This window comes from Haemaphysalis longicornis, unplaced genomic scaffold (genome assembly GCF_048455015.1).
Source record: "Haemaphysalis longicornis isolate Haplotype H1 unplaced genomic scaffold, Haemaphysalis longicornis Haplotype H1 scaffold_12, whole genome shotgun sequence".
Lineage (NCBI taxonomy): Eukaryota > Metazoa > Arthropoda > Arachnida > Ixodida > Ixodidae > Haemaphysalis > Haemaphysalis longicornis.
The window spans coordinates 46,609,349-46,633,743 of record NW_027526225.1 but is presented as its reverse complement, the minus strand read 5'-3'; the positions used below and the strand labels follow the sequence as shown (position 1 = coordinate 46,633,743).

Here is a 24,395-nt window from a genome sequence, read left to right as displayed (position 1 = left end):
GTGTGGACTTGTCTGTGTTGCTCTAATTCCCGCGCAGCTTCGCGGAGACATATTATGCGTCCAAAACACAACCGCAGCAGCGCCAAGAGCGGAGGTACAACTTTGCGGCAGAGTCGAGGAAATGATCTACGTTGAAGTGCTGAGAACAAACTCAGGCTGTCCTGGCGTTAAATGGGGTGTCCCTTTTCGGGGAAGTCAGACATGCCTTATGTGTTTCTTCATCATCAGGAATGCAGTGGAATGACACCTACAGAAATGAGATGTGGTGATTGTCATAAGGGGAAAAAAAAAAAGTCTCTTTAACCTGTTTTTCTCACTGAAAATTGTTGCTAGCTTGTAATTGAAAATACGATATGATAGGTGTGATTTTATGAAGAGGAATTTTTTGTAAAATGGAAACAAGCATGAAATGGAAATGAGTATGAAAATGTGTGATTTTATGAAGAGGAACTTTTGTAAAATGGAAACAAGCATGAAATGGAAATGAGTATGAAAATGTTGTTCAAGAGTAACTTATTGCTCTAATCCAAACTCCCCTGCATATAAATGTACCCAAACTGAACATTTATTAATGGTCTTGTTTTTACTGCAGGGCATCTTTGCACAGTGCTCTTTTTTTTTTTTTTTTTTCCCGGCGCTTGGCAAGTTCTGTGCTCATGTTGTCTAATTGTGCGAGGTAATCGTCATTCACGGCAACGTCTTCATCATGGGCACATAAAAAACCAATTCTTGCGAGCAGTACATAAAGAACATCAGGCCACCAATTGTAACAGCCAAGTGGCCTTGGGCTCACAAAGCTTCTATGTCAACACAGCGGTGGCAGCCTCTTTGTTGAAACATTAGTTGACATTTTCCCCTTCCGATGGATTAAATAATTTTGAACACCAAACAAGTGAAAACGAACGCTAGTAGACACAAATGCGTAGCCGTTCCATTTAGTATTCGCTTTGAATTGTTCTAGAGCCTCGACCTCATTGGCACCAATCTTCTCCGCAGCAGTAGCCCGCCATTGTTGCTGCATTAGCGCAAATTAACTGGCAGATTTGAAACAAGCGGGAAGTTCTTTTGTAAAACTTTTCATATCGCAGTGATGTAACTTCTCCATGTTACACGGACAGAGGTAAAACATACGATTCAGCAGAAAGTTTTAAGTGGTACTCGAGTGCTCGCAGCTGCAGCCGTAAGTCATAAAAAAGAAAATCATGGAATGATTAGTAGACATTGTCTGATTTAATGTTTTTAGTTCTAAAAAAGCAAGCTTTATTTTTTTAAACTGTGTTGTTAAGTAAATGTTTAGCCAAGTTCAGTTTTTCTCTCCTAGATGGTTCACCGACAGAATTATTGTTCAGCTTTTATGAAGCAGGGGTGCTGTGGGTAATGAAACTCATCAAAAGTTGAGTGCTTGCTGTATTGTAGCCATTTTGGTAGTGGTAAGTGTTGCGTAAACATGGACAATTTCTATAAAGGGGGACGCGGCAAAAGATACTGTTTTTCTTATTTACGGACCAAATTTAATTGATGTGGGAGCTCTTGGGCAGTCGACGATCCTCACAATAAAACTGAAACAGATTTGAGGCTATCTCTCGTACTTGTTGAGTTACAAGACTAACTACCTTCTCAAGGTGACCTTCAGATTTATTCATTAGGCAACAACTCTTCAAAAGAGAACACTGGGAAGGGAAGCTCTTAACTTGCTTTTTATTTACTTCAGGCATCACAAGAGAAACAGCAAATTTTCACGTTGCGTTTTACATTGGAACTATTTCTGATGTCATAAGCGAAATGAAAGTTTTATCTCCTTTTTTTGGGTACCCAAAGGGAATAAAAAAATAATCAACCAGCTTGCTTGCACAGAGTATACCTTTCTGATCGCACTGACCTAAGCACTTTGTGGAGCTTCTGCCTAATTAAATATTTTATTAATCTGGGGGTGACCTTGGGAAGTTCGTGCAACTCGAAGTATAAAACGCAGCCTTCAACCAACTTCAATTATGGGTGTGATCAACTGCAGGAGTGCTCCTAACTTGACTCAATTCAGTACATAAATAAGAAAAACAGTTTTATTAACCATCCCCGGACCATTACCATTAGCAGAGCCATCACTGAGGTACTTCGCAAAAGTTCATGACGAGCGGGGTACCGCGGCGGAGGGGCAGACTGACCGCTCTCGTTCCCTTGCTTCTCGGTCTGTGCGGCCAGTCTTCCCAGCCGCCCCTGATTGGCGACTTGGCGTCGCCTGCGGCGCCGGCCTTCGACCCGTTTGCCGCGGATTCGGCGGCGGCGCCACCGTCCGTGCCGACCGTGAACCTTCTGGAGGCCAAGTCCCCTGTGCAACCGACTGCAGCAGGGGCCAAGGGGGACATCTTCGACCCGTTTGGCACGGCCACCAGCGGTGCCGGGGCATCTGCTGGCTGGGGGAGCACCAGCGTCAGTGCAGGGAACACGCCACAGGTAGGCGGGGGTAGGGGGGCAGAAGACAAGAAGTGCGGAAGGTGGGAAAAAAATGTCGTATATCACCGTTATGATCAGCATTTTTCGCCTTTGTCACGCGCTATTCGTCTATCACTCAAATCACCCTAACACAGACGTACTTGTGAACGTATCGGCACTTTAATAAACAAAACAGTGAACAAGATAATCGCCACTTACACGCCCATTTCGTTTGCTAACTTCGCACTCGCAGGTCAAACCGCCAGAACATCATGCCCTTCGTGCCATTTCTAGATTGTTTCAAGATTTTTTTTTTTTTTTTCCTTTCACGGTGGAATTGTGGAGTTACCTGGATGTTTTTCTCTCCGAAAGTTGCCTTCCAGTAGTTATTTTAATGAACTACCGAACCATGTGTTCTGTTAGTTTAGTCTGTATTCACTGTTGAGGACCCACTCCTGCAACGTCTCGAACTGTCAGACCACAGTATTTATGAAAAAATAAAATAAACAAAGATTCCAGAGTTACTCAGTATACACCAGTGGGGAAACTCCCCATAGGCCTGACGAATGAAAAGCTGGTCTATGGTCGGCCCCTTTGCTTTGGGGGCAAGTTCACTAGCCTGCACTCATCCGTCAGCAGAAAGTTATACAATTAAACCTCGTTATAACGAAATTGAAGGGGCGCCGCGGTTTGCTCGTTATAGCCGTAGCCAACATTTACTGCAAATATTATGCATTGTAGTTACCTAAAACAAACAGCGGGCGAAATAGCATCTTGCTGTGCGACGATAGTCAGTAAAATAAACACATTCCGGAGGTAAAAAGGAAAAGTCACGAACCTACTTTATTGCAGTTCAAAACTGGTATTTCAAACAGACTTGGCTACGAAGTCCGTAATTGGACATTGATGCACCTTCCTGATGCGAGCGATGGCTCCCTCAGCTGCGGCCGCTACGTTCACGCCATCTTCGCTGCCCTCGTGCGCGCCGAAGTAGCGACACAGCACGTCCACCGCATCTAGTCCCTCCGATGCCGTCCTTAGCGCTTCTTTTCAAGCCATGTGCAACAGCGCTGACGATGGAATCTCGGTTGCTCACGATGGTGGACAGCGTACTCGTCCACACGTCAAAGTCTCTTGCCACCTTACCACGGAGTGCACCTTACCTTCCTTCGCGCCCGATGCGACGGCTTTTATCATAGCCGTCTTCTGTTCAAGCGTGATCGTCTTTCGCTTTCGCTTCCCGCCTGTCGCACTCGCGCTGTTGGAATCACGCCGGCAGTACGATAAAAGGTAAGGCTGAAGACTGCCAAAACCCACGCACACACAACTACGCAGCGACGTCGGCATACGAACAGGGGAGGAAGGGTGGGGGAGGCAGGCGACGCAACCGCGCACGCCGTGTGCATTGGGGTTCTTCTCGGGCTCACCGCGGATAGTCCGCGGATTCCCCGAAGCCATAGGGATACGTGGGAAAATCGAACGTCGGACTGCTTCTCGGAGAGCCCGCGGTGAGTCCGACACTGTAAATCGAAGGGCCCCATTGTCTGCATGGCGTGCGCAGCGAGAGGAGAAGGGGGGAGGGGGAGGGGGGGGGAGGCGCAGCGTCCGCATGGCGCCAGCCAGCTTCGCGCGTGTGGCGGGAGTTTTGAACTGCTAATACAGTTGCCGCGTCACGCACTGTCTCAAATGCGCGTTGCGCACTGTTGTAAAATTAGCTGAAAATTTGATTTCTCAACGAAATTAGTTCGTTATATCCCGTAACGGGGAAATTTTACCTCGTTAAAACGCGGTTTTAAATACATTGGTTTCTATGGAGACTTTCAAGGGGAATTACGATTTTCTCGTTATATCCATTATTTCGTTATAGCCCGTCTCGTTATAACGAGGTTTAACTGTAGTAGTACTCAGGCAAAAAAAAAAAATCTGGGAAGTGTAAGCAAATGTTGCCTAATTTAATGTTTCCCAGTTTGGAAAGCAAGCTTTGTTTTATTAGTTTGTGTTATTAAGTAAATGTTTGGCAGGGTTCAGTTTTTTGTCCTGTAGGTGGTGCGCCCAGCTTGTGCCACGCGCATTCTGAAGTGGAGTTTTTGAACTGGTTTCTGTGGAAGATCTCCGATTTCCAGCAGGACAACATTAACTCTTTCTGTGCCTTTCCTTCTTTTGCCTTCAACAAAATTTTTCTTGCGCAAAAACTTCTTTGCTCACAAATATAAAAGGGACACGAAAATGAAGCTTAAATAGCTTCGGGAGACCCTATGTGTGTCTCTGCAGCGGAGTTACTTGGCTCCTTTAAAGTTGGCTTTTTTTTTACTATACACAAATGCGTTGTTCAAAAGAGATTTTTTGAGGGACAAGAAAATGTGGTACAGTGGAACTCCGATAATACGACTTTCAAGGTGTACCACGTGAAAGCATATCTAGTGGAAGTGATGCCTCATAAGTTATAGATAGACGTAAAGTTCCATTTCTGATCCCACACAGAGATGCTTACGCGTTTAACAAGATGAGCCCACACAGCGCAATAATGGAAGTACAGGGGTGTGGAATAGACTTCCAGGGTATGCTGTTGCAAGTTTGAATGTCCAAGAGCTTGAGTGCTTGCTAGAATTGTATAACCGGCAACGCGAAACATAATCTCGTTCGTGTTATTGTACGTTCCTTTCTTTTTTTATGCTCCTCCCTGTGATGACCCTCAAGGGGGGGTTACAGTATCAGCGAATAAGATAATCGGGGGTGCGCCCTTTTCTCGCAGCACAAGCAGGGCGGCATTTCGAGCAGCGTGTCGGCGTTCAACATGGCGGCGGCCGCCGGCGGAGCGTCAGCGACGGCAGCGTCCATGCACGACACCATGCCTGGCACGTGGGACACCCTCTTCCCAGGCAGCACGTCATGGGTGCCCTTGGTGCCCTCGCAAGGTGCAGGGGGTGGTGGCGCCATGGGCGGGGGGCTTACGAGGAACGCCTCCACACCCAACCTGGAAGCCCTGGGACGCAAGGCGGACCCCTTTGCTGACCTCGGTGAGCTGCCTCTCCTTCCCGGCTTGGCTCGGCTTCGAACGGCATGCTTCATTCAAGTGATGGCAGAGTGTTCTTGAGAGCGTAGGGTTTCATACTAACGTATACTGGAGGGAAATGTGGGGACCAATGTCTGGTAGAGCAAGGCGGACCCCTTTGCCAACCCTGGTGAGCCGTTTGTCTCCCTGGCTTGGCTTGGCTTCGTACGGCGCTTTTCATTTAAGGGGGGACACGGGTCTTAGAATGGTCCAAAATCGCGAAAAAACGCATTTCGGAGAAAACACATTTTTGAAGTCTTTATACCTTCAAGCACCTACTATAAAAGTTTCGCCGCTGAATTTGATCGGGAATAATATCAAAAATGACTTTGGAAACGCAGCGGGAGCCGCAAAACGCCGAAAACCGGGCTAGAAAAGCTTGAACTTCGCGCGCGCGCCACACTCGAAGCGGTCTGCTGGCGGCGGCCATCTTGGGCTCGTTTTGTAGCCGATTTCTTTGTGCGTATTTTGCGCCATCTCAAAATGGCGTGGCATGAGGAGAACGAGCGTAACCGCCGGTTTACCGAAGGTCGTTTTGGAGCCGCTGATTGGCAGGAGCACGCGCGCTCGAGTCGAGCCCCCCGTTCCGCGTCTCTGATTGGCCGGCGCCGTTGAGCCGCCATTTTTTTTTCCGTTTTGTTTTTGCAGGCGCGCGTTCGCCGCCGCAGTATTTTCAATTCGGGTGTGTTTTCTCTGCCGTTAGTGACTGCGATTCTGTCACAACGTCCTTATGTCTCGTGCCGCAATGCCTGGAGACCTTTACCTCAAGGAACTACGCGCTGCAAGCGTACGAAAACACGATGGAAGACGCCGTAGACGGCGGTGCCGAGATCGCCTGTCACGTACGAACCTGGTCCGAGGAGCGCCGCGTGGAAACGTCCAGATTTTTAGTTAGCTGTTGTGCTTTGGTTTTATTTGTAAAAAAAAAAAAAAAAAAAAGTCTGCAGCACAATATTTTTGTGCTTTTCTTTAGTTTGCTTCGACGTTGAAGGAAGTGCAAAGTCGGAACTACCGTAGGTGAAGTTCAGCAAAAAGTGCAGTTTTCCAGCGCTGTTTACAAAAGTTTTTCATTGCTTGCATATAGCCTTGCTGGTTATGTTTGTGGTATGGTCGCATACTTGGTTCTTTTTTTTAAGAACAGAGTGACACGGCGCTTTTTATATTGGGCCATGCTGTAGCAAGAGTTAGAAACTAAAGATGCATTTTTCTCTTTTATTTTGCGACGTCACGCTTTGCCTTACTGAGTGCTTCACTGGCTTTTGACCTAGGATGATAAGACTAGTATCATTTAATTTGCAATAAATGGATCTTGCAGGTGATGCTGTTTGTATCACTGTGGTATCCATCGCCAAATTGAAGTCCACCTGCAGCTCTGCAGTTTATTTTGTGAGGTCACGCTCATCCTTGCCAGGTGTTTCCTTATCTTACTCTTGAGTCAGGATAACAAGACTGGTATAATTTCATTTGTATTGAATTGGTCTAGCAGCTGATGCTATTTGTATCACTGAAGCATTGATCACCGAAGTGCATTTCTCCTACAGCTTTGCTGTAGGTTTGAGATGCATTCCAGGACAATCTCTAATTCTAGGTGGCCGCTGTGCTTTAGTCTCATTGGTAGCACAAAAATAACAGCAGCACATGGTATTTGTGCCTTTCTGTATTCTGTAAAGACACTGACAGAAAAGGTGAATGAAGATATACAGTTCCTGAAGTGTAACAGTAGAAAATTTAATTTTCCTTCGCAATTTGTACGGTATCCGTGTGAATTTACGTCAATCTTTCCAGAGTTATTTTTGTGTTACAGTCACATACTTGGTATGCTTTTCTTCGTGAAGAATAGAGCTACAAAATGATGCTATTTATATTGCTGTAGCTATGCTGTAGCAAACGTTACCGTGATCTGTAACTTCAAATGCATTTTTCTCAGTTTCTTTTTTTGCAAGACCAAGCTCCGCCTTACGGGGGTTTTTGTAGTGTTGCTCTTAGGCTAGGATGACAAGACTGGTACCATTGTATTCGTATTGAATTGATCTAGGGGGTGATGCTATTTTTATTGCTCTGTCATTGTTTACCTATTTGCAAAAATTAATAAAAATGAGGCAATTTTATACGAATTGTTGACATCAAATGTTCACCTCTTTCATGCTTTGCAAAAGTCTTCGAAATGAATAAAAATAGCATAGCCCCCCAGAGTAGACCTTTGGCATTATGTCCGTATAAATCATTAATGAGTTTGCTAAAGCGGAATTGCTCTAAACCCCCGTAAGAAATGCCTCAATAAATAAATTTCAAAGTGTTGTATTTCTTGAACAAATGAAGCTATGTTAAAACCAATTACATATTTGAAATCAGTGTAAAAAACCGCTTAAGACTGCCAATTTCGATCTAGCTGGCACTAATAATAAAGAAAATTGTCTAGAGACCCACCTCCCCCCTTAAGTAATGGCACTGTTTTTTCTTTTTCTTTTTTTTTTTTAATGTGTGACAAAAAAGGAAGGGTTGACGTCAGCCCAGAGTTACTCATTATGCACCAGTTGCGAAACTCCCCATATGACCATTACGGGGGGGAAAAAAATCAAAATCAAAGTTTTCAAAAGCCGGTCCATGGTTTGGGGCAGACAGGGCAAGCATGGAGCAAGTTGACTTGCCCGCCATCTGTTGACAGAAAGTTGAGGCACTAGTGGGCAGCGGCACTTGCAGCTGCTGCCGTAAGTCGTGAAAACCGTGGGCACATAAGTAAACATTGCCTAACTTTTTGTAATTGAAAAACAAGGTTTATTTTATTAAGTTGCGCTATTAAGTGCCGTAATTACCCGATTCTAACGCGCACCCGATTTTCCTGGCAAAAAAACAGAAAAAATTTTCACCTCCGATTGTAACGCGCACGGAACTTTGTGAGCAAGAAAAACGAATGCGAGAGAAACGGGCGATTTATTTCCCAAAGTAATCTCACTCCTCGTCACTCTCCGCTGACCACAACATCTCGTCCTCGGTGCCGTCAAGCGCATTGGCGATGCCACACTTCTGAACGAACGTTCACCCATGGTCGATGGGATCGTGGCCCATGCCTCGCACTCCCATCCCGCGAGTTCTCCAGCGGCGCACATTTCAGCCGACCACTCGTTTTGAACGCGAGAGAGCCGCTGCTGCCATTGCTGCCATTGCGCCCAGGTGGAATGATTTGAAGATTTGTGTGAATGCCGATAGAAAAGCCTAGGCGCCTATGCTTCCTGCGTCTGAAAAATTGTTGCTAAAAGCTTAGGCGCCACCTTGAGATGGCGATGGCGATTAGTGGGACGAAATTTCTGCTGTTTCAATATTTTCGGTTTCGTATCCGATTAACGCGCATGCGATTTTTCGACCTATTTTTCCGGAAAAAAAGTGCGCGTTAGAATCGGGTAAATACAGTTAGCATTTAGCCAAAGTTATGTTCTTTCCTGTAGGTGCTGTGTCAACACACTTGCCTCTCAGTTTTAAAAAAGCCAGGGTTCCAAAGCTGAATCTGGATTCTGAAGCAGAGTTTTGGAATTGGTGTATATTTAGGGCCCTTAGTTTTCAGATTTTATATTTTTTTTTTAAATTGGGGGGATGAACAAACTGATAAATGGGGAGAAATTGGGGTGTTTTTTTTGTAAAACCGTTCCAAAATTCTGGTTTTTTTGGGTTAAATCTAGACACACTATGTAATATGCTCTAATTATTTTATCAGAAGGTATCACAAGCTTCTTAACTCGAACTCATTAAAATTGGTGTTTGTTTCAAGCTGGTGATTGGGGGTACATCAGGGTTTTCCAGCAAATACTCTCCAAAATTTGGTGTTTGTTTGAAAATGAATTAGTAATTATGACAGTGAGGAGCAATGATAACTTCCAAGAAAGGAAACTTGTTTCACAACAAGCCGGTGATTGATTTTTTTCACTCATCCTTGTTTACACAGATAATAATCTGCATACGCAACATCGCGATCTCCCTTCGAGACCAGTCCAATCGTTGAATGTATCTCAGCTGGGAGAAAGCTCTCTCGACATCCCAGCTTCCATTATCTAGACACAGCAACGTCAGTGCAGCATTTGCTTCGCTGGGGAAGCGAGCGGTAGAGTCGTGCCGATACTCAACGAGTTTGAAAGCTGCATTTGTCGGGCCATGCTTCAAGCAAGTTTTGGTTCAGAACGGGGGACCGTCAGACCACAATTGTGCAGATCACTGCTTTGAAAAGGTTCATTCAGGCAGAAATCGGGTTTACCCCATTCTCCTGAAATATGTCCTTGGTGTAATAATCAGGTAAAATTGTGTTTTTACCTGAAAACGACCAACTGTATGTATATTGAAAAACCATGGGCACAGGTCGCGTCTAAAATTGTACAAAGAAGATACGTTAAAAACAATATTTTAACTAAGATACGAAAAGGGCTCCAGCTGGCGTTTCAAGTGCGCAGCCCAACATTAACAAAAAGTTCCAACAGATGGCATGCCAGTAGTGTGAACCCAGGAAATTTTAATTGAATTAAACAAACCTTCACCGTGTTTATCATGAAAGGAGCCAGGCTGGAGGGGAAAAGCACAAAAGGTGGGCAGAAGAGAGAGGAAAGGCATTTACATGGCAGCAGTGGCGTAAGAATATTATATTTCGACAACATTTGCAGCGAAGTGAGCAGATACGCAGCCATTTTTTTTCTCTCAGTGGTGCTTTTGCACTAGATCCTGGCAACATTTTCTTGGTGGTGTAACAGGAAACCTGACGGGCGGCTCTTCCGGTGCCGGCATGGCCTCCAAGACGGGGGTGGCTGCGGCTGGTACCGGATTCCCCGCCTGGACACAGCCGAAGCCGGCTGCAGGCAGCCCGCAACCGACGGGGAGCGGCACGCAGGTGGGCAGTGCCGCTGCCAACGGAGCCATGCGGAGACCAGGCAGCACGGCTGTTCCCCCGGCTGCAGCTACGGCTTCGGCGGGGCCTCCGAGGCCAAACTACAGCGCCGCGGCTGCCGCCGCTGGTGCCAGCGTATTTGCGGACAAGGCGCCGGCGGCAGCAACGGCAACGGCGGGAGCAGCAGCATTCAGCAACGGTTAGTGACTGCGGTGTGGCTTGTTGATGTTGAAGGCGGTGTGGCTTCTTTTCCTGTCAATACTTAATGGCTACGTCTTGTGCGTGTCATTCTATTTCTATGATGCTACCATGATACAAAGTTATAGCTTCATTACGGAGTTCCGCATGGTCTTCGGACTAGAAATAATGAAAGCAAAAAAAAAAAGGAGTGCGAAGAGACCGGCACACACTGTAGTGATAAGTATGCATCAATGTCACGTCCCCTGATAAGTACGCGTCTTGAGATTAGGCCTAACTTCATGCTTTGAGGACTAACATAGTCAGCCGATACCCGCAGCTCAACTTGTAAGTTCGACGTTGCTTGACTTACCGGTAGGTTCAATGCTACAGTTACCAAACAGTGGGGCTGAATGTTGGCCTAACAACTTATGTACTCGGGTGGGTTGTCCAGTGGCGATAATAGCAGCCGTCAGAAGCTTATTCCCATTTTGCCGTAATGCTCTTGCATTCAAAGTAGGTAAGCAGGTCAAGTGCCCCGAGGAATTTTTGTAGCAGGCGCTGCAGTGGCTCAGTCATTAAAGGAGGATCCCGCTCTTTCCAGTTAAAAACTTAAGGAAAGGTCGACTCGTGAAACTGGCGTTTCTGAAAAGTGAAAGTGCTGTTCCCTTGTCCTCCTATATTTTATGGTTAGGCCGTACAGTCTTGTCCACTTGTAACAACATTTTAGTGGCGAAGACATTCCACTGTCTTCACTAACAGCAGCACTGGTGTAAACAGTTCTTGCTGTCTCAAAGAAGACACCTCGTCTTATTGCAAAGTTCTTCGCTCTACGCCTGTTTTGAAACTCCATTTCAGGACCTGGGTGGCGTGAGGACCCCTGCTTCATTTTATTGGGGCGGCACCGGGCTGACAAATGAAACTTCGCTAAACAATTGCTGAATAATGCAAAAGGTTGTTTTTGAAATCAGAAAACATTAAATTCGGTAATGCTTACTCATGTTTCCACAGCTTTCCCTTTATTACTTACGGCAGCAGCCGGTAGCACTTGAGTGCCGGTTCAACTTTTAGCCAACAGGTGGCGGGCCCGTCAGTGTGCGCCGCACGGTCAAATGCTTTAAACCCTTCAGGCGAATTTTCACTGTCTGCAACTAACACCCTTACACCCTACAATAAAAAAATGCACGAAAACACCCTGAAGGGGTGTATGTTGTAACTAAACACTATTACACCCTAGCAAAAACACAAGAATACATCGTTTTAAAGGGCACTTTATCGTTTTCCACTCTTTCAAAGCATGTTTTTGTTTTTTGATAGGGTGGAAGGGTGTGATCAGCTAACACCCTTACATGCCAGCAGGAAAAAACAAACGAAAACACCCTTAAGGGGGGACGCGGCTTTCAACTTTGGAAAAATGACCAAAACATCGTTTTTTTGAAACCCACATATTTGGCTTCTATGTTTCCTATTCTGTGCGTCTGCAAAGTTTTTCCGCTGAAAAGCATCGCTAAGTGGCATAAAAAAATAGTTTTGCCAGGCGCGGTGACAAACTATCAGCGCAAAAGGGCGAAAAAACGGCAATTTTCGGAGCGCTCTATCTCCGCAACGGTGCCACCGGGCGCGGCCATTTTGATATGGTTAGATCGGCCGAGCGATCGTTTTTCCGGTTCCGCTCGTCACTTTTATCTTCATGCAGCGATGCAGCGCTGGCGTAGAGGTAGAACACCCGCCTCGCGTCCAGAAGGACCGTGGTTCGAATCCCGGTGCCGGACAATTCCCACTGGATTAAAAAAAAAAAAAAATCCGCGTATTGATGGAATTGCACAAAGGGGCTTGGGGTGCGGCCTGACCCCGGCGACCATTGCCGGTAATGCACTCCCTCACCAGAGCAGGATTGGCCACCCTGGTGTAGTAACGGCCACAACCTCCCATGAATACGCCAACTATCTTCATTCATTCATTCACAAATGCACAAACGACAGAAAAGAAACGACGCAGAAACGAAGCTAGAAATAGATGCTGAAGCGCTATTGGCCCTCCGGTTGGGGCGCACTAAAACGACCCTCTTGATTAGGTGTCGCGGCGCAACGCAAGATGGCGGCCACCTGAACTGCGTAGTGTGCGGTTTGAGTTCATTTTCGCTGCTTCGCTCGGCCAAGTTTCTGTTCAGTCTGTGGTATTCAACGCGGGCGTTATCGCGATGGGAAGGCCTGAGATCACGAGCCAGATTACGGGAAGTTGTGTGGCTCGGAAAGGGGAGGTCATCAAACGCTTTGTTGGGCGCGTGACCCTACTGTCGCCAGACTTCGGAGGGTGACGCGGTGTGCGCGCTTGCGATAGCGTTTCTTAAAGTGAACTTTTAGCCGGATTTGCGATGTTTACACGCTTAGTTATTGCTGTGTTTTGAATGTGGGCTCGCTAGCCTTGGAAAAGAAACGGTCGACACGTCAAACGCTGCGGCACGCACGGCATAGCCGACGCGCGTTGGAGCATCACATGACTGGGAAACCGGTTACGATTGAATGCCAATAGTTGTAATTAATGCCTGCGATGCGCGCGAGCCATATCGCCTTTCTTGCGCCACGTTTCCCGTGCACTTCTAATAATAATCATGCAAACAGGTTTGAGTTCGTAACATAAAAATAAAAATATATTCTCTGCATTAAAAATGTACGTTACTGTCGCAGCATTTAACAGTGGATTTTTTTAGGGAAATTATTGATACCAATGCGTACATCTATGGCTTAGGGCATACTAGCTGTGCTGCGAGAAATATTGGATGCCTTGAATGTCGAAACTAGTAAAAAAATGTCCTTGCATTGAAATTGGGAGTTACGCAGAATATTATACCAAGCTTCAAAGTAACTCATTTGCATCCTTGTGGTATGCAAACTTTTGGGAATGAACACCTGCACGTATGAGTACTAAGTTGCTGTGGCAGCTAGGCAAGATGGTAAAACATAAAAGAAGCCAAAATTTTTCAAATTTAAGTAAAAAAAATGCTTCACTTGTTGCCATGGTGACAACACTGCAAAGGGAAGTTGTCCTGTGTGATACAGCCAACCAGCTAACCTACTTTACATTGAAAGCCATTTCCCCCTCCATTTGGTCTGCAAACTGGGCTATGTACTCTTCACAGAGGAGCTGAAAATGATGTTTTGTGGAAAGAGAAAGGCTGTAAAAGGCACTCCAATTTCAAGGCAAGGCCTTCCAGAAGCCCCATGTTCAAAAGGACACGAAAGGCTACAACTCTAGCGACTTTTGATAAGTGAAACCTATGTTGCAACTTCGGAAGCCGTTTTCTCAAAACAATTTTTTTTTTGCCACCTGCGTCACTTGTTCCAGGGATTTCTTCGGGACCGCTGGGTCTATTTTGATTCCGTTTCTTGCATTACATTCCTTGCTGAACAGTTCAGGTCGTGACACTTTTGGTTTTCCAGATTTGTTTTTTGTGACTTTTTTATTCAAATAGTCGTTCACAGTCAACATGCCTGTTGCACATTAACCTCTAAAAAAAATGAAAACTAAAAAACATTGTGTTGTAAAAAAAATTCTAAAACTGTCACGACCTCGTCCATTCATTTGGGTATGCAAAGCACTTCGATCAAGTTTTATATCGTGTTTTATAAGCTGCTCAAGCTCAGTACAAGCGGATCATAAAGAAAATTTAATAAATAAAAAGGTTTTCAAAATACATATTACTTCGAAATTTTTATGGTGTTATCACAGAAGCATTTCCATTGCTGTGCCAATTTTAATCAAAATCCACAAAGAACCAAAAAAGTTGATTTTGAAAGCCACGTCCCCCCTCAAGGGTATTTGTCATTTGCAACACCCTCACACCCCAGCAAAAACATCATACTCCTTTTGATATGGTGTTTTATCGTTAATTACACCTTCTCAAAGGGTGTTTTTCTTCATTTTTTGTTTAGGTGTAAGGGTGTTTGTTATAGAGAAAAAGGGTGTAAATCATTTTACAGTGTAGTTGTAGACAAAAATGGTGTGAATCATTTTACAGTGCATGCTTGTCCCCTGTTTGCCCACAGTACAGGGGGGCCAACCACGGACCGGTTTTTGATACCCAGGGCCTATGGAGAGTCTCAGTCTCACAACTGGTGTATATATATATTTGGGTAGCTGTGGTCTGATCGGTGTCGACACCCGTGCACGGTGCAGGCCAGAAGGCCAAGCTGACGGAAGACACCTTTGAGGACCTGCTGGGCAAGCAGGGCTTCACGGGCTTTGGCAAGAAGGACACAGGCCCCAAGACGATGGCCGAGCTACGGCGAGAGGAGCTCGCCAAGGAGATGGACCCCGTCAAGCTCATGGTGGGCCTCTGATTCTTCTGTACCTGGCGCAATCCACCGTGGTGGCACAGCGGCCGTGGCATTGTGCTGCTGAGCCTGAGGACTCAATTTCAATCCTGGCCACTGTGGCAGCTTTTCTGGTCGAGGCGAAAAGAAGCGAAAACGCTCCTGCGTCGAGATTTCGGCCCGTGTCAGAGATCCCCAAGGTGTCAAAATTAATCCGGAACCATTCACTTAGGGGCGCCTCATAGCCCAGGTGCAACGTTGGCGCGTTAAACATCACAATCAATCAATCAACTGAGGTCACAGGAAGGGAGTTGTTTGTTTAATGCAACGACACCTCCTTCGAGGTGGTAACTGCCTGATTTCATACTGAGCGTCATTTTACAAGTCGAGTTCTTAACAGTGGAACTGTTAAGCTGGAGTTCCATTCATGCTGGGCGTCGCTCAGAACTCGACACAGCAAAGGGGAGAGAAGGAAAGGAGCCAAAGAGCAGGTGTGGGGAGTGCGCCCCTCAGGAAAAAAATGCTCCCTGTGGTCGGAACCGAACCTGGGTCCCTGGCGTTATGAAGCCAACATCGATCTGATTGTACTATCATCGCATTCGAGGCATTCAGCATTTCCTTCGAGTTTGTTGCACTGTCGTTGGCTCTGCACTTTGGCCGAGTTGAAGTGGACTTTGGCTTCAGACTTTGACAGTTTAGATTTCGGACGTTAGGAGGGTGGATTTGAGGGCAGTCATTTGACTCAGTTTGCATGGAGAAAGCTTTGCTTTTTAAGCATCCTTCTCTTCTGAACCATCTTTCTCTGTTGTTGTTGTTTCTTTTCTGAGAGGGGTGGGGGGGAGTGGGCACTCTGTTTTTAGTCAGCCTTGCGCCATTAAAAACCTACCATAAAGTTCCGCGAGAAAACACCCTCCCCCAAAACACCATCTACCCCCGTTAAAAGGGAAATATTCAATAAATTACGTCAGCTTCGATGCCTTCGAAAGCCCGGGGAGCTCCCACCGTGTAAAGGTTTCTCGGCCACGAACAGCGCCGATGCCTCGATTTCTAACAAAAGAGGCACAACATGTCCAGTTTGACGGGTAACAACAGACGGAAGCGGTAGTAGATGGGAAGGAAAAAAGTGCGGGGAGATACCGTCTTGGCATTGTTTAAGTGGTGCGGCATCTAGAAAAGTAGTCATGACGGTTCTGAAGACGACATGTTCATGCAACACCTGGCCTCTGCCAGCATGGAACCAACAAAGGGTCTCAAAGTTTGGGACGTTATGGTAGGCGAAGCAATGCAGCTCATGGGCTGCAAGTCAGGCATGTATGGGGGAGCTTCATCACTTGCCCAGTCACCTCGTATTACGGTGATTTTTCCAGTGCTGTGATTTTGACGCCCAACAATGCACCCTGTGGGTTCTATGTGCGCTACTTTGCAGGCTGCCTGGGGCTTTCGGAGCATTGTCAGCATTGTCGAAAGAATCGTTGAGCCTTCTTGAATGCCAATGTTGCAAAGTCTTGTAGGCATCACTTTATGTATAGTCCAACATGGTTCTTTGGTAAATGCCTCATTTTTGTGCTGAATGCATTCGACTCTAGTGTTTCATGGTAGAGGTAAAAAAAGAAAATCTGCCTCAGTGAATGTGATTTCAGCACTGATTTAGGTTAGGTTAAGGTTATATTAATCCGTAGCAGTTCAGTATGCGAGTCTCTGAAGCTGGCTGTGTGTTCAGTACTTGTTTGGCCTCAATTTAAATTTTTGCCTTTCTTTGCTGCCACCATATATGAGAACTCGAACTGAAAGTTGCCTGTCCTCGTAGTAGCAAGGGGTGGGAGTGAAATTGAAGTGGGCAAGTTTTCTGGCTGAATAGTGGCACAAGTAAAATTGGAAATGGCGCAAGACTTTTCCAACATGTACAATGCAATAGGTAGCACCCAGTGCACAGCAATTTGCACCTGCTTACGAGAAGGGTGCAGAAAGGAGGCTTTGTCCTTGTTATTTACGCAACCCGCTGCGGTGGCTGAGTGGCCAAGGCGTTGTGCTGCTGACCCCAAGGATACGGGTTTGATTCCCGGCTGCAGTGGCTGCTTTTCTGATGGAGGTGGAAAGAAGCGAAAACGGCCGTGTGTACGAGATTTTGGCGCACATTAAAGATCCCCAGGTGGTTGAAATGAATCAGGAGGGCCCCTCCACTACCATGTGCCTCACAGCCGAGGTGCAGCTTCGTCACGTTAATCCCTCAAAATTAAATTAATTAAAATGGTTGCCTTTTCTTACCACTTCGTAGATAATCAGAAAGGAAGGCATTGCATGGATCATTCTAAAGAAAGAGAAGGGGTAGACCTGGAAGTGATTGAAGTTTTACATTCCTATGGAGAGCGTGCGTCGTGAAACGCCCCGCAGTCCGACCCGACCCAACGTTGTGCTGTCCTGTCTCTGCCCGCATCCGCCCGTGCAGATCCTGGACTGGACGACGCGCAAGGAGCGCAACATCCGGGCCCTGCTGTGCTCGCTACACACGGTGATCTGGGAGGGCTGCCGCTGGTCCGAGGTGGGCATGCACCAGCTGGTGTCCCCCGCCGACGTCAAGCGCATGTACCGCAAGGCCTGCCTGGCCGTGCACCCCGACAAGGTGGGTTAGTGGGGGGGAAGAGGGCCCACGACAAGCACCGTCTACTGCTCCGCTTTTCACCATTCCCCCTGTTCTTGCGCGCAGTGGCACAGGCGGAGCCATTTAATATTTTATATTCTTTTTAATCTGCCTCACAATATCCATGTTCTTGCGCGCAACTGCCGCAAGTGCTCCTCTGTGCTGCCTCAGTTGCCCTGTGTTCAAGACCAAGCTATGCCATTCCAAAGACCTGTAATTTTTTATTTTTTTTAAGTGCAGGGCACTTTAGGGGCTTGCCTTGTCATCGTAGCTCGCTCGCTGCACCCAAGTAGAGCCACACGGCGTTCTGTGGTAGTAGCTGTCGTCACGGCATCCCACAGAGGCTTCGAAAGCCAAGCGGTTTATATAGTCATAAGCGTTTGAAACTCGTGAACCGCTGGCACTTGTCATGCATCTTCCCGTTGTTTAGCGCAAAGAAAACTGCAGGCACAATTGAGGCAAAGTATGCGTAATGAACCGGCAGCACCTGCGTTCATTTAGTTAGGAATGCTCATGTGGTTGTTTTTTACGATAGTAAGCGAAACAAAAGTGGCAGTGCAACGCCGGCACGTGCAGGAGGAAAAGCAAGCACAAAAAGAACAGGACTCCCACTGGCGCAGCCTCAGGCAGGGGGCGTGCAAGTACTGGGAAGGCGGGAAATTGAATCGCATTGGTTGGTAGCAGTGAGCCGACAACGGCGCTACAGCCCATTATGCCGAATCACTGCTTTTCACTTCCGACAGCTTTCACATTGAGTGGAACGGCTTTCGTTCTAAAACATCCCCTTAGCTCAAATCTGTGCATTCTTTTCGTAAATAAAACTGGTTTGGCGTCTTTTAGGTCAGTTTAGGGGCAAGGCACGGCATATCAATACATGCCTACGTATCTTGGAACAGAATGTCGTACTAGAACTACAGTCGAATCCCGATGAAGAGGTCAGTATCAAACTAATGGGTCACAGGAGGCAGTGATCGTAAATTCTCTCCGGGTTCATAAAAGGAGTTCAAAAAAGTAAGTTGTGGCTCCTCACTCAGCCCTGTTATAATGCAGTGTTGCAGTAATTTGGGATTAGGAGACATTGCAAGCGTTTCTTCCTCTTCAAGGTCTTCCGCTTGGCTTCTATAACAGGCTGTCTGCTCCCGTAAAGTACAGTTCCTGTTCCCTTTCTCCCAAGGGTTTTGAACAGATCTGCTGCAGGATGCATTCGCACTTGATGCCTTGGCCATGGCAGTGAAATCAAGAGTTTGACGGCACCCGCCGCAGTGGCTCAGTGGCTAAGGCGTTGCGCTGCTGAGCACAAGGTCGCGGGTTCGATTCCCGGCCGCGGCGGCCGCTTTTCTGGTGGAGGCGAAAAGCAAAAACGGCCGTGTGTACGAGATTTCGGCGCACGATAAAGATCCCCAGGTGGTCAAAATTAATCTGGAGACCTCCACTACGGCGCGCCTCATCGCCTGCGTTGCGTCGGCGCGTTAAACCCCACAATCAATCAATCAAGAGTTTGACGGAAACCTGTCGTGTCAGGGAAACTTCTTACAAAAGTTTACAAAACAAACTCGTTTCAGCTCTTGTATGGGAGTCAAGGCGTGTTTGTGTTAGTAAAGTTTCATAGTCGGAGTCAGTTTTTGCTTTTTGCCGTGGTGGTGTCAAATGGTGGTCAAGGAGACTTCAGCAGCTGGCACTGCAAAGCACCCGTTCGCAGGCACGGTGAAATGTTGGTGCCATGCTGTAGAAGGAAATCAGTCCTTCCTAATACATCGTGTGGCAATGTGGGTATGCTGTTGTGACCAAGTGTCCAGTGTGGCTAGTGTGGCAGATCGAAAATGCGGCGTCCCTGTCAGCTTGTAAAATGGCCAATGGCTCAAGGAATCAAAAGAGTTGTAGTTGCGTTAAAAGGGAATACGGTCTGGGTAGGGCTCAAACATGGCACCCCTGATATGCGAGACTGGCACGCATCCCCATGATCATGACGGCAGCTCGCTGACTACCTGATTGAAGGGTGACGTAGTGGCTGCATTGCGCTGTTTAACTTAGTAATGTGTGTTAGAGACATCTGCTGAGGTGTGTGAGTAATTTGAGCATGTTAATTATGGAAGTAGCAGTTAGAGGAGGAGCAGAGTACGTCCCCACTAAAGTCCTCTTTGCTTGGCGGTGTGAACGTGGGTATTTGCCAAGCCGTGCTAAGATGCAGGAAGCAAACGGTGATGATAGTAATGAGAGGGTACATTTGGCAATGGGACACTGATGATCTTGCCGTGACCATGTCATGAGAGTTGTTTAAGGCACCCTCTTAGTTCTTCCTGGGGGTGTTTTTTGGAGTTTACAGAGCAGTCAAGTCCTGATAACTGCGTACCTGCCAGGTTTCCCGAATTTTCCGGGAGACTCCCGAATTTTTATGCTTTTGTACGATTGTACGACCGGAACAAAAATCTCCCGAAAACGCACCCGTCTTTGGCCAAATCTTTTTCCCAGTCTGGCCACAATGTGCCGGAGGTATACCTGAACCCGACACCAATCGGCATTGTTATCAGTCAAGTGCTTAGAAAGCATAGTCGGCCATGCGCAGACGGTGAACCTGTTCGTCCCATTGTTAGTTTACTGTTGATAGAAGAGCCACCGCCGCTTTCATTTACGCACGAGCACGGCCGTTCTGGACGGCAGTTCTGAAGATTTAGCAAGTCTCCAGTGGTGTAGCTTGTTGGTAGTTTGGACAAAAAAAACAGTCCATTTCCTGCTATGTTGTAAGTAAATAAAAAAAAGTCTGTTGTTGCTACAACCCCCCCCCCCCCCCCCCCCCCGTCAGGTCTCCCTAATGCCATCCTGGCAAACCTGGCAGGTATGTAACTGGCTAGCACTGGGAAAATTGTGGAAAAAACGAAATAAATACAAATGTGCAGTGGCAGTGATACAATTAGTAAACGCCACACGTCTGGCTTTGCCCTTTTTTTTTCACCGTGCCGTTGTCTCTCTGTCCCCCACCCAGCTCGTGGGCACGGAGCACGAAGAGCTGGCCAAGCTCATCTTCATGGAGCTTAACGATGCCTGGAGTGAGTTCGAGAAGCAGCAGGGACTGACCTAGTCTGGACTGTGTCCCCCTCCTCCCACATCATCCCCCTCCTCCTCCTCCTCCTCCTCGCCTCACGACTTCGGGGGGACCGGAGATGCATCGTGTGCGGACATCACGACGGCCTGCAATCACCCGCACAGCTGCCAAGACCGGGAGGCGTGTTTTGGGGAGCACACGCGCATCATTGTCCTTTTTTTTTTTTTTTTTTTTTGTAATCTTTGTGTGCATAGCAGCCGTCGTCGTTTTATCATTGTCGAAGAAAAGAGTATTGCGGCAACTTGACGCAGGCTCGTTTGTTATCTACGTTATTGTTTCGGTAAGGGTGGTTTCCTTCCGTTGAAGTATTCGAGTGGAGTCTCTTTCTCGGCCGACCCGAAGCTAGTCGTTGAGGGACCAGAGGAGGAGAAGTCGGTCTGACCGAGACTTTGATGCGTGTATTACCGCGTGGTATCCACAATTTTGAGCCCGTTTCAGTCATACCTTGCCAGTTAGAAAGTGTTAGGCTAAATTCTTGGAACCAGTGGAGACGCGATTACTACAAATTTGAATGTGTCCCTGCTTGGAATACTAAATTAGCGTACGGCTACTGTAGATGTTGGGATTATCAATGCCAAGCGGTTTGTAAGTCGGTGCAGCCAAACGTGCCAGTAGTCTTGAATGTGTTGACGTGAAGGTTAAGCCTGACGGGATAGCGTGATTGATTGAGTGCGATAACTTGCGCAAGTTTTTGTTTCTACGCGCGTCAAACAAAACACTAGATGTGTCGTCGCAGTTATGTTTGTTTGGGGCCTTGGGCCAGTATGCTGACAATTCTAGAAATCTGACGTTTTTTGGGGGGCAAGCGCACACGGTTGGTCCGGGTGGAAGTGTTTTTTGTTTTTGTTTTTGTTTTTTTAGGCCGCGATAACCTTTTTTCGTATGTACATAAAGCAGCTTTCATTCGCCGTCTCTTGGAAATCGGCGCCAACTTTTTTGTTAACTCGCGTCGTCACCCAGTTTTTGTTGACCTATAAAAGAAGACTTTGTCATATTTGTCGATTCCGGAGCTTTAGTGTTGTTGCCTCAGCCAATTTTTTTGTCGCGGGGCAGTGTAACGGCTTCGAAATTTGCGTCTTTGCATTTTCATTCCAGCGCTTGTATTTGATTGTCACTTGCATACCGACAGTTCAATTTTAAAAGGGAACAAAGTGAAGGAAGAAAAAAATGCACATTTCGTCAATTTTTTACTTGTACGTTGTTTGGTCAACTTCCGAAAGAGGACGCCTTGTGCAGGTGCTGCAGGAAAGGTGATTGTGAAGAGAAATCTTGCCACTGTATGCTCTCTCGTGTGTCGTTGCGCTCCCAATTTTCCTCGCTTGTTGTAGCTTAAGGATGAACACACTGTATTATTGTCATCTACGTTTTTGTTTCCCCTTTTAATGTTGCTAAACGTGTGTTATTTTAGTCGCTTGTCATGGACTGCTTGCTTGTGGTTAATCTGAGCAGATTTATTTGGTTCAGCCTAGCTGAGCGTACAAAGTTGAGTGTAGAAAGTTCGTCCACGTTAATGGGCACGTTAATGGACGTACTTTCTTTTATTTGTGCATACTCAATCTAGACTTATTCTTGTCGCAGGCGGCCAAATTTGACATGTGCTCCAGTTTTGTTGAAATTTAAAATTTCTTGTTAAAGATATTGTTGCCGTGCGTGTCCACTTTTAGTCGGCAGAGCTATCCAGCCATTTTGGTACCTTTTTTCTGCTGAAAGATGTGCTTACGTATGCAAAAACATTTTTTTTTTTAAGTGCATTGAATTGAATTAGCATTCATGCCAGTTGTGTCGCACACACGAGTGATTTGGGGCGTCGGTAATCGAACGAATTGTAGCTAGCGTTAACTGGAAAGTATTTAAAGAGAGCTGAAGCATGGGTCTGAATACAGGGCCCTTTGAGTCGGGGTAGGAATCTCTGGTTTGAAAAGTTAGGCCTATGCAGCAGTTACGTCGTGCATATCTTTCGGGTAGAGCTGTAACTCTTGCTGTGCCTTGTTTGCGGCGAACGCTTCTGCATTTCTCGGCCGCCCAGTTCTTTTTGTGGCTCCCAAGTGCAGCTCTGGTGTCGCACTGTGTTACCGATGCATACACCTTAAACACCTTGAAGTCGTGCATGCGGTTGTGGGGTGCACATCTCGGACGATCATCCGCTCTTGTCCACGAAAAAAAAAAAGTGTCGCTCTGAAACACACCAACTAAGCACCGCTTAGCAAGGAGCTTCAGAGGACGGGACAGTATAGGCTACAACACAATAGCACATGCCACACGTCGTTTATTCTCTTAGGGTCAATGTACTGTCACATTCACCCCTCTGGGGGACAAACCTTTTAGGGAGTTGTGGGGAAAACTATATCGAGGGTGTGTTGGTTTGGGGCTCTTTGGCTCGAGTAATGTCAAATTTATGCAAAGTGAAGGAATGCTTGTGCACAGTTCCCCAAATTAGGATCATAAGAAATTGGCTTTAAACAATTTTTTCTGAGCTGAAAGCAGTTTGTAGTGGTTGGGGTGTATGTACACCTCAAAGGTACTCCAAAGGTTTAAATACACCCCAAAGAGTATGTAGTCCAAAGATGTAAATATACACTCTTTGCATTGTCCCCCAGAGGGGTGTTTTTGCTCCTTGTAACTCCCCATAAAGGAGTACCCCCACCTTCCCAGTGGTGTACAGTGTTGCCTTCCCTCTGCCTTGCCCCAAAGCAACTAGTGCCCCGAAACCTGTTCAGGTCTCTCTAACGAAAGGTCGTGAGTAATAAGAAACTATTCTTGGGTGTGGAAGCACACGGCAAATGTAAAATATGAGTGGTGTGTCATCTTGTATTTTTGTCTGTGATAGAGTGATTTTTTGAGAGGAGATCAAGTACCCTAGCCATTGAGCTCTGTAAAACTACTCTGAGGCAAAGCCTGGTGTCAGTGGGAGCTGCGGTGCGACAGTCAAAAGGGTGTACTTACGGCAAAATGGTGTCACTCTTGAGTGGCACAGTGCTAGGATGCAATCTCTCTTTTCTTGTGGGTGGGTTTTTTTCCCCTGCAACACGAGCTGTTTGCCTACTGGTTACGATCTGGTGCACGTTGACTTCTCTGCTATGGCAGTTTCGTCGTGACAATACTGATTTGAAGGATGGCACATTTTGAGCACTGTACATGTAGAAAAATTTCGGTTATTGCGGTTTATATTCTACACCTAAGGGTACAACTAATAGAGGGGGGGAGGGGTTAGCTATTGTTTTTGTTCTTCAGTCAAAGGGATCATGTGAGTGAATGAAGCAGATTTTGCTTTTCTTTGTAATTAGGGAAGGCCACACGCAAAATGATTTATTGCAAATTTGGAAGCGCGAACCTTGGGGCTCGTTTACCAATGCAGTGCGACTAGGATTTTTAACAACCATAACTGTTCATGTTTGAGATTCTACAATCATTCGTGTCTCCTCACCAAACCATGGCACCCATTTAAAATGGCAAACCCTGCAATGTGTGGCAGAAAGGTCATTTTGTTTCACGTGCCTTGCAAACAGCAAAACACGTAGCTGCTTCCGTCGAGGAAAAACTCCAGGCTTTTTCTCAGAGTAGTTGTACAAAGCTCAGTGGTTGTTGGATTTCATTCCACAAGCTACTCTAGGGCAGGCGTTTCTGTTGTAACTGGTTTTATCGCTTCTCTCGGCGTCTGTCTTCTCGTTTGCCTTATTTCCGCCTTTTCTCGGTGTCGAGCTGTGACGATTTTGCTGCAAGGGGTGTCTGTGAGCGCTGGTGTGTTTGTTGATGTACATAATATAAATATATATATATATACATACATACGTACGTGCTGTTGAAGGACACTGATAAACAAT

General features: G+C 46.5%; 2 protein-coding genes across 2 annotated transcripts in view; both read left to right on the top strand.

Annotated features, from left to right (window-relative positions):
- Positions 1-23,498, top strand: part of Aux (cyclin-G-associated kinase) — a 93,274-nt gene extending 69,776 nt beyond the window's left edge. Inside the window, exons 21-26 of the mRNA XM_077693209.1 lie at positions 2,200-2,451; positions 5,183-5,447; positions 10,213-10,545; positions 14,700-14,851; positions 17,283-17,456; positions 20,455-23,498. Coding sequence (XP_077549335.1) covers positions 2,200-2,451; positions 5,183-5,447; positions 10,213-10,545; positions 14,700-14,851; positions 17,283-17,456; positions 20,455-20,550 — 1,272 coding nt within the window. The 3' untranslated portion in view covers positions 20,551-23,498. The remainder of the gene's footprint in view (positions 1-2,199; positions 2,452-5,182; positions 5,448-10,212; positions 10,546-14,699; positions 14,852-17,282; positions 17,457-20,454) is intronic.
- LOC144161588 (auxilin-like) overlaps positions 22,442-24,395 on the top strand; it is a 38,232-nt gene continuing 36,278 nt past the window's right edge. The window contains exon 1 of the mRNA XM_077692231.1: positions 22,442-22,445. Within this exon, the coding sequence (XP_077548357.1) occupies positions 22,442-22,445 (4 nt within the window). The remainder of the gene's footprint in view (positions 22,446-24,395) is intronic.